At 43.0% G+C, this 15,619-nt stretch overlaps 1 protein-coding gene across 1 annotated transcript; it reads right to left on the bottom strand.

Annotated features, from left to right (window-relative positions):
* Window positions 1-14,338: 14,338 nt before the first annotated feature.
* On the bottom strand, window positions 14,339-15,193 carry LOC308315130 (E3 ubiquitin-protein ligase RNF13-like; the record flags this gene model as incomplete). The annotated part of the gene is made up of 1 exon (XM_080762966.1): window positions 14,339-15,193. The coding sequence occupies one exon, from the start codon at window positions 15,191-15,193 to the stop codon at window positions 14,339-14,341; it is 855 nt and encodes a 284-aa protein (XP_080619092.1).
* Window positions 15,194-15,619: the final 426 nt, after the last annotated feature.

Below are 15,619 nucleotides of genomic sequence, written 5' to 3'. Positions count from 1 at the left end.
TGAAGGGTAATATAAAAGCTTTGCTCCTTGGCACAGAGAACACTATATTCAGTGTTTTAAAACATACACGCGTGTTTCTGGTGCTGCCTTGCCGAGAAGTGGCCTTTACATCCCCGCTGCCAGTTGGAACCCACCTCCAGTGAGTGAGTGAATACATGTGAGCCGTTCAGCGTGTTTACACGCTGTCTAACTGCAGCACCAGTAACGACTATTACTTTAGCGCCACATGAGTAATGATGGTATAACCTCATCTGAGCAATAACACTCTCAAAAAAGTCCACTGGCTCCAGCCTAATTGCATTTTCTAGCACATTTTAGATTGCTTTTCAGTTTTGTTTGTGTAGATAATCCAGTTTCGACCTGCATGTAAACAAAGTGTGTGTGTGTGTGTGTGTGTGTGTGTGTGTGTGTGTGTGTGTGTACAGGCTATTTTTGTAATGTAAATTAAATTTCAAAGACGCCCAGTTAGATATGCATTAGACCACCACAGACCCCATTTTATGTTCCATTTGTTCACTGCTGGAGTTACAGAGCCATGGCGGTCCATTTGACCACCTGGAAGCCCCTCGGGGCCCCCCTATAGGCCCATAGCGACCAGACCCCACGTTGAGAACCAATGATGTATGCCGATGATCAGCACACGCTTCTGAATATTGGTGGTAAACAGGTAAGATAATAATCTCAGTTTTAAAGAAGACCTGTTTCCTATATGAATGCATCTCAATATATACTGTATGTGCCCGAGTCTCTCTCCGCTTGCAAATTAAACTAACCACGGCTCATTAACTTATCCAAAGTGTCCCCTCCCGCCACGGCAGTTGACCTGAAAGCACGGCTTGTAGGTTGCGACCAACGCTAGCTTGTAACTCCCCACTGAGAAGAGAGGCAGGCGCTGTTCACTTATAGCTCGACACTTCCCCATTTTCACTGACAGATTAGATCTGCCACTCGTTTCAATGGTGGGCTTATGTGAAATCTATTAGAAAGTCTGGATTTGGTGGTGCGATTGCTTGTAGAGGGGAGTGGGTCGAGTTTTATTTTATTTCTGTTTTACAGCCAGACTCCAGTTTTGTATGCTACTGTATGCTCGGGCCCTGTGCTGCTGGTTTCATTAGATCAATCAGAGTACACTCATCAGGTTGGGAGTGGGACCTAAAATAAACAGCCCTGCGACTCACTTTGGGGCCCCAGGCCACATATTTGAAGAAACGCCGGGCTCCAGTGTCATTTATCAATAACAGAGTCTATGTAATCTACAGAGGTCTCTTTTTCTCTCCCCCACAAACTAATTGGATTTGGGCTGGTGTTCGCTCTATTCAAAACGCACAAACACCTACACAGAAGTATATTATGTAAGACCCAGATGGACCTAATGAATCAAATTGACTTCTTTCCGCTGGTAATTGTGGCTTGTGACTCGCCAAAAGCAGAATGGGGAAAATGTGTGCTTCTTGGGGTCCAGTTGTCAAGCTTGTAATGATTACAGAACGTTGAGCTCTTACAGAAGAACATCTACACTGCAGTTCACCAGACAGAAGATCAGACTTTCTTAAAGGAGTAGTTCACCCCCAGCAATACATATTTCCTATCAATTACACACCCCATGAAGCCTTGAATTCATGGAGTTTGTCCCGGGTCGCTGGCGTAGCAGTCCGGGGGGGCTACAATGCAGCGTGCGTGTTGCAGGTTCGAATCCTGATCCCGTGACCTTTGCTGCGTGTCACTCCCCAACTCAATCTCTCTTTCCATGTCTTGTCTACTGCCCCTACCAATGAAGGCATAAAAGGATTTTGTGCCTTGCTCAATTATTGTACATGGTTATTATTAGCATGCCATGTGATACCTGCAATTCCAAATTCACATGCAGATAATACTCTCTTGTCTGAGCAGAGGAATGAAGACTGAAACAATGACTTTTTTTTAGCTGGCCCCTGTAGCTCAGAGTCCCCACAGGCTTGTAGGGCTTTCAAAATCACATTTTTGAGTCAAAACCCCAAATCGATGATGACAGTCCTGTTGTTAGTAGATCATAGTCAATAGATCTGTCTTCCAGTGCTGTTATATGGCACAATGGACCCGAGTAACCAAATCTAAGTGAGAACACTAGTTTCGAGTCACGTATAGCAAAGACGATCTCTGCCTAATGATATGTCTAAACAAAGTCAATGGGCTAAAACTGGGTGAGTGGGGGAAATCAATGGCTTTTCATTGAATGTAAATGTCACCCGTTGTATTGTACTGTATCTGTATTTTGTAGGCATATCAATCTGGCTATGCAATTACTAGGAGAATGGCAACATCAGAATATGTTTTTGATCTGCCCTCTGGGAGTCGGGTGGCGCAGTGGTAAAGTACCTGCCCACCACTTCAGAGGTTGTGGGTTTGCATCCACCGTGGTGCTTCTCTCTTTGTCGGAAGTCTATACCAGCACAATTGGCCCGTGTCCGGGTGAGGAAAGCTGGGCAGGGAGGGTGATATCACTGCACACTTGTACAGGAATCCTATGGGCCGGGGCTCTACGTCCTCCCGCTGAGGGCTCCTCACTGGCAGCTGAGTGAGTCTGTCAGAGTCAGCCAAATAGCATAAACGTGATGCTTGTGGAACAGAACAGGAGCTCCTCACTGGCAGCTGAGTCAGTAGGATACAACAGTAGTGTCACACACAAATGTATGTGGGGAAGAGTCAATTGGCATAACATCTAAATTGTGGAGAAAAATCACACCCGTGTGAAGTGAGGGGCGCTAATATATTAAAGTCTAACTCATGTTGATTACTGATTAGGTGATGTAATGGTGATGTAAAACAAACGGTGCCAACACAAACATTAAATGCCATTAACAATAAAGAGGCAATATGACGTAATGAGGGACATTATGATGTACATTTTCCCTTCATTGTCAATGGTGTTTTTAAAACAAACATTGAACTAAAAACAAACATTAAACCTGTATATAGCGCCCCTCAAAAATAGGCCCCAAAAAAGAAAGAAAAAAGAATAGCATTTTGATGATGTGTGGTAAACATGATGTTGATGTGTTTAAAAGATGTTTTGAGAAACACATCATCATAATATCCAGTGTTTTTTTTTAACTATGAAACCTTGCGCTTTTGACACCTAACCTAAGAAAAACCTCTGCGAACCCCTTGGAACCAGGGGATGAGCGACTGACGTCAGGACTTAATTTGGCACTCTAGAGGCCTATACGCATCTATAGACTGCATGTAAATATGAAGCCAAAGTAAGCTAAAATTGTAAGATCTTGATGGAACATATTGCCACTTTGAGCAAACAGTGTCAAACCCAACCCTGTTTGCCTTGGGGCACATGGCATGTTTGCCAACTGTCCATTTTTGTTCCCTCTCATTCATTGTACCAATAACAAGATGAAATACACTGAGAAAAACATATATCGGCTTGTTTTGGAACAAAGACGCCTCCAAGAATTATGCAACAGGTTCTTAATAAGTCTGTAAACAAAACAAAACTCTCAGTGAACTGCTCATCCCCTTTATACACACACAGTCACACACACACACACACACACACCTCCCGGCCATAAGTCTAATGCACGATTGCACGTCGTCTGGCTTAATTGTAGTTCCAGTAGTAGCCTAGTCTCATCCTATTTGATGGATTAGGGTTCTACATCCACACAGACCTGCTAGTATTCAGGGACTGTGATTCATACTTGGCACAGTTGTGGAGAGCCTTTGTAGAGTCCTATTCAAGGGCAGTTTGTGGCTTTTGTGTTTAACGTTGTGTGTGTGTGTGTGTGTGTGTGTGTGTGTGTGTGTGTGTGTGTGTGTGTGTGTGTGTGTGTGTGTGTGTGTGTCTCCGTGGTCAAGTGTGTACAGTGGCTGAGAGAGATTGAGAGGTTTGTGTGCATGCAGTATATACTGTATGTTAACGAAATGTTAGAAAGTCTTTGTGTGTGACAGCAAAAAACGACATTACTTTACTATTACTTTAAAGGTGGTGTACGTGTATATGTTAAATACAAATATCGATTGTGAAATGATTACTATCACAATATAGAGCTTGGGGGTTCGTTCCACTGTGTACATTGATTTTGTTTGGGCAGGGTCTAAGAATGTAAATTGGACGGTCCAGTTGTCAATCCAACAATTCAGTCAAACTATATTTAATATTATGAAAATGCACTTGCTGGATTTGTACCTGAATTGATGCTCCCCAGGGGGATGAACCCCACTCATTTCAAGATATTTGTTTTGTTTTTTAGCTTTTTGTGCCTTTATTGATAGTTACAGTGAAGACGGGCAGGAAAGAGGGGGAGAGAAGGGGAGAGACATGCAGCAAAGGTCGTCATGAACAGGACTCAAACACGCAACAGGCCAGAGCCTATAATCAATGTATGTAGCATGCACCTGGACCACTAGGCCAGCGGTCGCCTGAACCCCACTGATTTGAGTGATTCCTTGACCTTTGCTCTAGTGCCATCTTCAGGCCAAAATACTAATTGCACACTAGATATCTCAAAATCGAACAGGCAGATTTCTTTCAGCATGACACAAATCAAACAAATTACACATCCAATGATACAATACCACGTGATGGCCAAAAATCACCAACATTGCAGCTGTAGGGAATGCTTGAATTTTCCTCTTTCAATCTGTAAAGGGTTTGTTTCATAAAAATCCACCGTAGACATGTACTGTAAGTGCTGCAGAGTTTGGAAGTGCTCGTTGACTATCACTCAACGGCCCATGCGTACCACCTGTTTTGAATGTGAACATAATGCAGGAGGCAGCAGGAGGTTGCTTTACTGATAACGAGCGCTTCCATACTCTGGGATTGGGGTAGGAAACTAACAGGACACAGGTGGAGAAAACTAATAATCACAGGTGATACAAGACAGGTAACAGTAACTACAGAGGAACACAACAGAAAATAATTAAACAATGTTAAACTATGTTAAACTCACTTTGCCACTCAATTTGTCTCTAGATTTCCCCATTACGTTAAAAACAGAATATAGCTGCTCCATTGTCCATCGACAGTAACTGAATTGAACCATTCAGTTTTAATGTCTGAAACAGCAAGTTGCCCCAAAACACGCTCGCCACCATGTATTCCTAAACGTAATCTCAGTAAAACTATGCATAAACCTAACCTTATTCCTAAACGTAACCTCAGTAAAACTATATGCCTAACCCTAACCTGCAGTAAAACAAATACAAGAATAGGCCTACAAGAACCACTGGGGGGCATGAATGGGGGCAATTTGTGCTTTGGGGTAAGCCTTCGGGTTACCGTTGCATACAGTTGAGTTGATCATACTTGTAAAACTATTAAAGCCATTGTAACCAAGTAATCATACTTCTTCTAGGTAGGTCCTATGATGTATCTTTCATTCATATACATTTCAGCATCTGTTTGAACTGTGATTTCCAGAATTCCAGTGCTTCCAAGGAACTAGTGTTCCTTGGAAGCACTGTTCCTGAAACAAATAAAGCATGGTCAGAGTCATAGAGCAGAAAATATGTTTGAAAGCAACAATAATGTAATCAGAAACAGTATGTATTTACTTGAGCAACGCCAACATAATACATTTCCTGTTCCAAAGCACTTTGTAATGCACATAACAGCACATAAAAAGAAAGAAAAAATAGCCGTTACTCATTGACAAGAGAAGGCCAGAGAGTAATCCTGCCTGTGTCGGAGTTGACTTAATGTGTGCTGTTGTGAGCTGGCCAGAGGACCAGGTGCACAAAAGATAATTCGACACTTGAGGTTTTATGTAAATAGTTACATTTTCCCTGCTCGCAGCTTAAGATACTGTAGGCTGTAGCTACAAACTGGCCGTTGTGGAAAATGCTGCATCCAATAAAAATCCTTTATAATAATTTAATTTACTCCGATGCTAAACTTTGCTTGTTCCATTGGTTTGTCCAAAGCCTACAAATTACACGCTATCACTCCAATCCCCGAGAGACCTTCCCACACTGTGAAATCCACATGGTTGAGAATGGGCCCATCAGAGTTAAACAGGACTGTCCTGTGCTCTCTGCTTAACACACACATACAGTATACACGTGACGTGTGTATGCGCACGTACGCACGGCACACACATGCCCTAGGCAAGTGCGTGTGTGTGAGTCTGAAAGAGAGTAAAATTGAAGTCATCATCTCCGTTGTTTTCCAAACCCCTCACGGTCCAGCTACGACTCTGTTTTCCAAGACAGAGGCAGCAGTGTTTAGGGTTACTGTCGCTACCGCCACGCTCCACTGAGAATATTCTGCCTCCAAGTCCTGGATCTGCTCGGGCAGGCCTGGCCCGGACCAGATCCAAACCGTTTACAGACCCAGAGAACAAAGCTTTGCCTTTATTCAAAGTCCAACAGGACGGTGTCATGTATCCTCCTAACTTCCTCCCCGTGTGTCCCCTCGCTGTCCCCATGTAAAACCAGCGCGCTTCCACATGCAACCGCAGCACCTCAAACACGATTTTACGGCTTATTGGCTTAACTAGTTTCCCCCCTTTTCCAACAATAATGTTCCCTCCATCTTCAGACGCCAGTGACAGGAGATTACATCATATGATGTTTTCGAAAGCGATGAGGCGTGAATAAGGCAATAAGGAGTGAATAAGGCAATAGCATTTTATTAACATTTAAAATTATTTAGAAAAAGCAGTTTGCACTGGTACTTTAGCTGTTTTACTTTTGTGAGCACTTACACTTTAATTTTGATTAAGTGTTCTTTATCTTGTCTCTGTATTGAATGAACTGCAGTTTTGTATGTAACTTTGTTGATCGTTGCTGCCGTCTGAAGCAGGTACGTTGAGAACGAGACCTCAGGTCCTAAATAAGGTTTAAAATAAATAAAAAACTAAATTAATAAGTGAATGAGGCATTTGCATGTCAATCCAAGTGGTGAGTTTTATAATCGTCCCGATGCCATGTAAGTACATAAAATGTGATGAAGTAATTTGACTGTGTGGGAGGTCTAGTGGTTAGTGAATCTGTCCCATAACCATCTGGTTCAAAGGCTTCATTCCCCTGATGATATAACTCATCTGGTTACGTAATATCTGACTGTTGTAGGCTACCCGTTGTCAGAGTAGATAGACAATTTCAGAGAGGTTTGTATTTTTGCTTCTGGACAACTGATAGTCCGACCGACATCCCACTCAACAAAATTATTTCTTGTCCATCTTCACTCATAGACTGACTGAGAATCTGATTGGTTGAAACAGCCTTGTAGCCATGCTTCAAATGAGCATCATGGAACGGCTAATCAAAACAAATAATTCAGCTGCTCTGTTCTCCCAGAGCGCTGCATACTCGGTGGCTAGGCTAGCTAGTTTCTTGGGACATTTGTGGTCGTATAGTGGCTACATCTGTCATTAAAAAAATATGTTTTTTCAGCGATTTTCTTAGTTTTGAGGGTAACTGTTGTATTAGACGAGAGGGGGTGGTTTAACGTCATTAATGCATGCCTGCGATGCTGTCCGAAAGCAACGCAGAAGTGTAACTTGCTTAATCGTCCCCACTACAGCACAGTAAAGGGGTAGGCAACCTTAGGCACGGGTGCCAACATTGGCACAGTGAAGGGTGATCACTGGCACTCAGTGATCAAGTGTGAGAGAGAGAGAGGATTTTTCCTTATAAAATAACATTAAATTAAGCTCTCTCAAATGCATGCAAATCCTGCACATAATCTTCCATTTATTCAAACTGAACTCTGACATGTGAGAGATAGGTGCATTATTTCTAACGATCATTACAATGTCCTGATGTGAGAGAACATATAGTCCAGAAGAAGAAAGAAATGTTGTTATATTTATGGACAATCAACTGGAATCGTTTAGATTTTTATGCTGTCATAATTCAACATAACGTTGACATGGCACACTGACTATCAAGAAAATAAAAACACAGCACTTCATGTCAAAAAAGCTTGCCGACCCCTCATAAACTACACGGTAAAATCCTAAGTGTTAATTCGTTCGTAGGAGTGTACAAAATGGACCAAATGGATCCACAAGGGTAACAATGAGGATTTTATTGTGTATTATAACTCTTAAAAATGGCAATTACAACGAAAAGCAGAGGAGTTACTTACAGTCCTCAGGAGAGACATAACGTGAGGTCATACATCACGGTACATTGGACCATAATTTCTCCTTCATTTAGAATCTGTCCGCAACACGTCTCGGCTCCAAGGCCCGAAACAATAACAACAACAACTGTGTTTTATAAAGCATCTGAGGTGTGTGAGGTCAGTGGAAAAACAGGACAGCTGTCTGTGTGGTTCTGCAACCACTGCTAGAAACTCATCATGTATACTAAGTAATTCTGCAATTATTTAACTTATTTGAACAGATTCATCGAAGTCGTTCCACTTTTATTTAGTACAGTCACTTTGCTAGCATGTTTCGGCCACTTAAAAGCTGGTTTTAAGTTTCATAAATACGTTTTGTGTTAAGCATGCACATGTCTTACTGGAGTCTTAGGTAGAGAGCTTCCAGAGAGAGGAATAAATGTGTAATCTGTTGTAACCTTTTCATATCAAGGACCCCCAATGTAATGTATATGTATGTGTATTATGTATTTGACCATGGATATTTTGGCAATTGGATACATTTTGTGCCAGGGACCCCATACAAATATTCAAAATTTGTCTGTTTTCAAGATTATTTAAAAAAGTTCACAACTGTGAGCTTGTAGATTGATTATTTTCAAGTAACCAATGTATATAGGGTTAGTGGTTAGCTGACTTTGATGCTATATTTAGTCATTTTGCTTGGGACCCCCCGGAACACCCTCAAGGACCCCACTTTTAAAACCACTGGTTTAGACAAAAGAAAGAAACTGAATCATGTGTATATCAGGATTCACAAGATAAGGTACACAAGGTACACAAGACACACAAAATAGGTTTGACTGGAAGGGGAGGAAAATACGGCACACGACTACGATTCTGTCCCCATCAGGACATTAACTCGGCTGAAGCGGACTTTGCAACACTCAGCACGTGAAAACGCTCGCTTGGCGGTGTCTTGTGGCTCAAGTCTGCTGTAGACTACACAAATAAACAAAAGTGTCCAGACCATGTCCCTGTCCCTGCAGCCTCCCTTAAATAGGAGTGGATCCTACCACAGGACAGAATCAATTAACATTTCTTCTCAATAACTACTTATAAATACATACTTCCATAAATAATCCATTGTATAAAAGTAACCTAAACATACTAAAGATGTGTTACAGTTAAACAAATATAAATAAGCATGAAAACTCAATGACCATTACTCACAGCATAAGAAGAACACCCCTCCCCTGCACAGCACTTGGCCCCTTCCTAATCAAGGGAAATGCAGCAGTGCAGGAGAGACAATTAGCAAACCATCAGTTTTTATATATATATATATATATGCCCCGTGACAAATACTATTTTAACTCAACAGCTCAAGGTATGGGCCAGGGGATACCCATGGCAGGTTACTCCCAATGCATAGTACATGCAAGCACACCAGCCTACAAGCACCAGTAAGACGCGCCTGAGGGGGAGAAGCGGCGAGGTCACGTACACGCATCCGCCTAGGTGACAGCAGACTGCTGGGTGAGTGCTGGTGCTTTGGCATGGGGGGTCAGATCAACATAATTGGAATCAATTCTGTATTGACCATATATGGAGCGTGTCTTGAGTGTACAGGGTTTGATGAGGTCAGATCAACATATGGAATGTCAGAACAGGTCAGCTCCATATATATGGAGATCTAAGGGTGGCAGTGTCTTGAGTGTACAGGGATTGATGAGGGCCCAGTTAGGGCCGGGTCTTAATTTACGGGCCTGATGATAACTCGTGTGTATATGAGTGTCTTGAGTGTATATGATGAGGGCCCAGGTAGGGCCGGGTAGTTTTCGCCGGCTGCGGCTGCACTAATAACTTTGGGGCAGGCCCGTCTAGTGTTAGGGCCAAATGGAGGCCTATAGGATCCTTTCGAGTCTACTTGGTTACCCTTCTCTGAGTTAAATTAATACTGATGCTATTAAAGAGTACCTATAATTAAGATAAATAAAGTAGCTACTTTTCAGCAGCTTGTCTTTCCATTCCTACATAACAAGCAGCAACACTAGTTCATCTCCATCCTCTCTCACTCTCTCTCTCGCTCTCTCTCTGCTTGAAGGCTCCATTTATATTTGCCCAAAGTTTCCCTGAGCTAAGCCTCCCTGACCTATTACCCAAAGTCCCACAAAACCTGGCTTGTTTGAGTCCCTTTAAAAAAAAACGCACGTTTTCCCCAGATGTTGTTCCTCGTTTCTTTCCACGTCCTCGTAAAAAAAAAGGAAAAAAAATGTTGAGTAGGGAGGGGAGGTATGCTTTTTGTTGTTGTCCGACACTGTAGAAAAGAGAGAGCAGTAGCAGGTAAATGAGAGCAAGAGGAAGTGTACATCAGTGTGACTTCCACCTCTCATCAACGTCATGCAGAGTTGGATTTGCTGCGGGGGATCCCCCCCCCCCCCTCTGGTCATATATTTTTATGGCCGGTGGGGGGATATGTTTTATCCTTGCTCCTGGTCAGACTGTATTTAATACACACATTTCCTTTTGGGAAATGTAGACTGTCTTTGTTTGTTTTTGTAACAAAACTAAAGGCAACAGGAAGGAGTTGGTGGAAGGAGCAGTGTGGTTGCAGTCCCCCACACTGGACAATGACCAGGGGCTTTTATTGAGAACAAAACAGACGCAAATAGAAGTCTTGTCAAAATAATAGCGGCTCCCACTGGGGCTATACTAGCTGACATATAAGTGAAAGGCCGGTCCCTAACTAGGCTGGGCTGCTATCCGGCTTGTAGTTCAGAACATTACATAAATGCTGCTTACAATAGTGCTTCTCAAAGTGGTGGGGGTCTCCAGCTAAATTACTTAATATATAGCATGAAAGTCAGTTTAACCACTTCAACCGTATTTTATACTTTGGTTATTCAAAAATAGCTGATCTAAGCTCGCAACACAACAAGGTGACTATTTTCGAATAATTTTGAAAAAATAACACAAATCTTCTCTTATGTGGGTCCCTGGCACTGTGGCACAAACTCTTTACAGATGAGGGTCTGCAGCCAATACATATACCGGTAGATGAATCCATGGAGGGGTGCCCTGTGCACAGCCAGGCCCATTACTGAGGTGTAATCAGCACTGATTAGCTACACCTGGCCAACAGTGTGCTGCCTCCCAGCTCTGCTAAACTGATGAGCTAAAAGAATAGATGCCTCATTGGCCGCTGCAGTTCATTGGAGCGATGTGTCTCCAGCGAAGCTATAGGAACTTCCTAGCAGCGAAGTCGGAAGTCAGGCGGAACTACTGGCCAATCACCGGCACTTATCAATTAAATCCAAGCGAGCTTTATTGGCACGAGGAAACAAACTTTCATATTGCCAAAGCAAATGCCGCTGTGAAAGAGGGAGTCGAGCCTCTGATTGGCCTACTGAATGTACCCTTCTGTGACACAAATGCTTCGCAAGGAATCTCGGGAAAGCTTGCCTCCAGGTTGCCTTCAAGAGAGACACATGCCCCAGAGCCGAAGGAGGCATCTACCTTTTTATATGCTGCCGGCTTCCACACACCTACAAAGTGAGGGGAGCTGTGCATAGTTCTTGATAAGCTTGCCTTAACGAGTTCAACAGGAGACAGCTGTGTAGGTGTGAGCTGACCATATAGGCAAATCACAATACTCTGATTTCTGTCTCCCTAACCACTCTGTCAACGAGTCCAGTGTAACCCCCGGAAATTTGCGTCCCAAAATGTTAACGCACAGGTAGCTTTTTTATATTTGCCTAGCTTAGCCATATGACTATAAAGGCCTCTGCCATGGATGTCTTTTGAGTTCACCCTTTTTTACTTTTGGATATCAGCCCACTTAATTGCCCACAAGCATCGGCATATGTTTGGCTCTGCCTCCACCGATTTTATCAGCTGCTATGCAATAGCAAGCTGAGTCTATCATCGATGTGCAAGCTAGTCCTCTAATCCAGCTGGTTTTCTCATTGGCTGATGTATGTGCGCACGGTCCCACCGCAAATGATGTCCGGGCGGAAACGAACGACTACTGCGCTGAAACTGACACAGAGGCAGTTATAGCGGATCCCCGCAGATAATTATAATGCAGCTGGTAACTAATTGATTTAATCAATTCTTGTTTCTTTTTACAAATCCAACCCTGATGTCACATTTTACGTGTACAAAGTGGTGTATATAATAGAACCCCTCTGTCTAAAATACAAGACACAGGCCATGGATTTAAAAAGGACGTCATTATACTGACAACATAAACATTCTACGGGTTAACTTCCTGTTTCAGTGTTTGTGAAATAATCAGTAGCACACTGCACAAGAAAACTCAGATCCAACCTGTTACCTATCAATCCAATTACAGTATGCTATTTTATTTATCTATAAATGTGTGTGTGTGTGTGTGTGTGTGTGTGTGTGTGTGTGTGTGTGTGTGTGTGTGTGTGTGTGTGTGTGTACGTCACACGTGCGTGCGCGCACGCGTGTGTTTTGTTTAGCAGTGACAAGGGACTAAAATACATACTATACTAGAATCAGAATAACGACTAAATTGGGAGAAAGGAAAAAATGAAGTATGTTATAACCTACTCTGTTATAGATTATCGTTGTTGCGATTTGGCTCTATATGAACAAGACTGAGACTTAGCTCCGTTTGTAACCATCTACGCTCAGAGAATAATAATAATAACAATAATAAACTTTATTTATATAGCACCTTTCAAATGTCATAAAATGCAACACAAAGTGCTTTACAGGGCAGAAGAAGATAAAAACACAAACGTAAAGTAACAATTAAGCAAGCGAAAACACGGTAAAGAAGCATAAAACAACAATAAAACAATAGCAGTAAAACAGGCAAGGCAGTAAGAACAAGCAGGTTTAAAAACTCAACTAAAGGCAAGAGTAAAAAGGTGGGTCTTGCTTGAGCTGTGCTTTGAATATGGCTACGGAGGGTGCCTGTCTAAGCTGTAATGGGAGTTTATTCCAGGCTGTTGGCCCATAGAAGCAGAAATCTGCCTCACTGTGTCTTTTAGTTGCCATCCCTTTAGACACCTCAAGCAGGCCAGCAGTGGAGGACCTGAGGGGGCGACCTGGGACATAACTAGGTAGACAGTCGAGGAGGTAAGAGGGTGCAAGACCATTTAGAGCTTTATAAACCAGTAAAATAATTTTAAAATCAATCCTAAAAACTACTGGAAGCCAATGTAGTGAGGCTAAAACTGGAGTAATGTGTTCTCTCATCTTCGTTCTAGCCTGTCAGTTGTTTTCTTTGGCAAGCCAGAGAATAGTGCATAGAGAAGAGGTTACAATATCCCTACACAGATCAAAATGCGGTTGAGCTGTCCACAAACAGTGGCGAAAACCCTTTTCGCAGTATCGTTTCCCAAAAGTAAAGGTATCAGAACCGAGATACAGTTGCCGGCACATAAATTGTAAGTTAAGGGTGAAACAACCGCTTACCAAGCGGTTGTTTTTGTCAGCCAGTAGCCTACTATGTTTTCTCAATACTGCGCATGCGAACGGGGGTTGACTGGACTGTATTTAAGCCTGATTTAAGCAGTTGTTTCAATCCGCTCAAAAAAAATTATGTGCCGGCCTTATAGGTTTCTGTATCTCGGTTCTGATACCTTTACTTTTTGGAAACGATACTGCAAAAAGGGTTTTTGCCACTGTTTGTGGACGGGCTTGAGGGATATCACGGGACGGAACCTCATCTCGGAGCTAAATTGTTCGTCTACATATGATGTAAATTTTCCCTTCATTGTCAGTGGCATTTAATGTTTGTGTTGCCACAAATGTACATCATATTTGAGGCACATATGACCTAATTTGACCTTTCATTGTCAATGGTAAATGAGACGTGTGGGGACAAAAGCTGTATATGTGATTGGTTAGCCGATTTGCTCGTTTACATATGACGTAAATCTTCCCTTCACTCAGAATGTTTGTGTTGCCACGGATTTACATCATAATTTCACATAGCCTGGCTAATAAGCCAGACTGAATCAGCCGTTGGCAAAAAAAATTGCCTCCCGCGACAGTGTTGTGTGATATTAGGCTTATTACCCAGGCTAAATTTTACAGACATATGGCCTAATTTCTCCTTTCATTGTCAATGGCAAATATGAGACATGTGGGGACAGAAGCTGTACAGTATATAGGAGGGGCTAGCGCCCCTCAAAAACTCCTGTCAACTGGGGGTCTGTGGTGTAATGCAAACCAAACTGGGGTCCTTAAAATTGAACGGGTTGAGAATCTGGTGTAGACAGCTTATCCCATAGAGGTGCCACGCTGTGACAACTACGCCTGCTCAGAGCACACCTTCTGCATGCACGTGGGACACGTGTTCTTCATCATCTTGCTCAGCCAGTGGTCCACACACTTCTTGTGGTAGGCATGAGAACATGGCAGGACCCACAGCCTGTCTCCTGCCTGGTAGTCCTCCAGGCAGACGGCACACATATCATATGCGTCTCCTTCCTGGTAATTGTGGACGGGAAGTTTTTTGAGCTGTTCCTTGACTCTTCGAGCCCGACGGCGTCTTTGGAGAAACACTTTCAGAGATAAAAGAGTGTGGACCATCAACCCAACGAGTCCTGCGATGAGACTCATGAAGACTAAGGTCAAAAACACTTCGATGAATTCAGTGAGGATAGTCTGACCAAGGTAAGCTGATGTGAGGACAATATGATTTCCCTCATGAGTGTAGTTCTCTTTCAGTGCGGTGGCGGTGTCTTCACCCACAAACACTGCTGGGATGGTTATAAAGATCCATTTCAGAACATCCCAGTATGATCCCATTAGGATTAATTCGTTGGAGCCCACGTTGTGAATAAGGGCTGCCTCATACCCGGCTGCCATAGCATTGCTGACCTTGACATCAAAGTCACAGTCAAAGCTCCTTATGAGGACGGAGATGCCAGTGTCGGAGGCTTTGGCAATGTCCCCACAGGCGTCCTCTGGCTCTGCCACAACCAGACGGCTGCTTAGCCCATCGCCGCCCGGTATGTATCTGCTGAAAAGTGCCGGAAGGTGTGTAAAGTCCTCCTGCTTTATGTTCTGTTTGTAAGCAGCGATGCCTGCCTCTACCGGCAGGAGGTTGAGGAAAGTAAAGAGCAGGACAGTTACAATGGTGAGCTGTTTGGTCAACAGCATCGCTATGAATTGAAGCCAGGTAAACTCCTGCTTTTATATCCCCAAACTTACAGCTGTCACGGCTGGAAGTCGATTGGACAGAGACTGTAATGACGTCACAATAGATTTGAGCGATATATCGATATGAATATCACCTGGAATTTTGAATAATGTAATATGTTGATATGGCATACAGTAAGTCTAGTCTTTTCCTGGTTTTAATCACTTCCGCTGAGAAGGAATAGTTTGCTTTCATTGCCCCATACCCTCTTGACTGGGTGACACAGGCGTCTGTACTTGGCCCCCCTCCTTTTTTACCCTCTTCAACAAATCTCTTGGCTCTGTCATTTCTTCTCACAAGCTCTCCTACCACTGCGGTGCATGCAGCACATTACTTTAAGCCAGGCACACATTGCAGCGATTACCGATCCTGTAAGGGCCGATTCA

The sequence above is a fragment of the Protomyctophum bolini genome (assembly GCF_963924005.1).
Source record: "Protomyctophum bolini genome assembly, chromosome: 5".
NCBI lineage: Eukaryota > Metazoa > Chordata > Actinopteri > Myctophiformes > Myctophidae > Protomyctophum > Protomyctophum bolini.
This window is presented reverse-complemented; position numbering and strand designations above follow the sequence as displayed.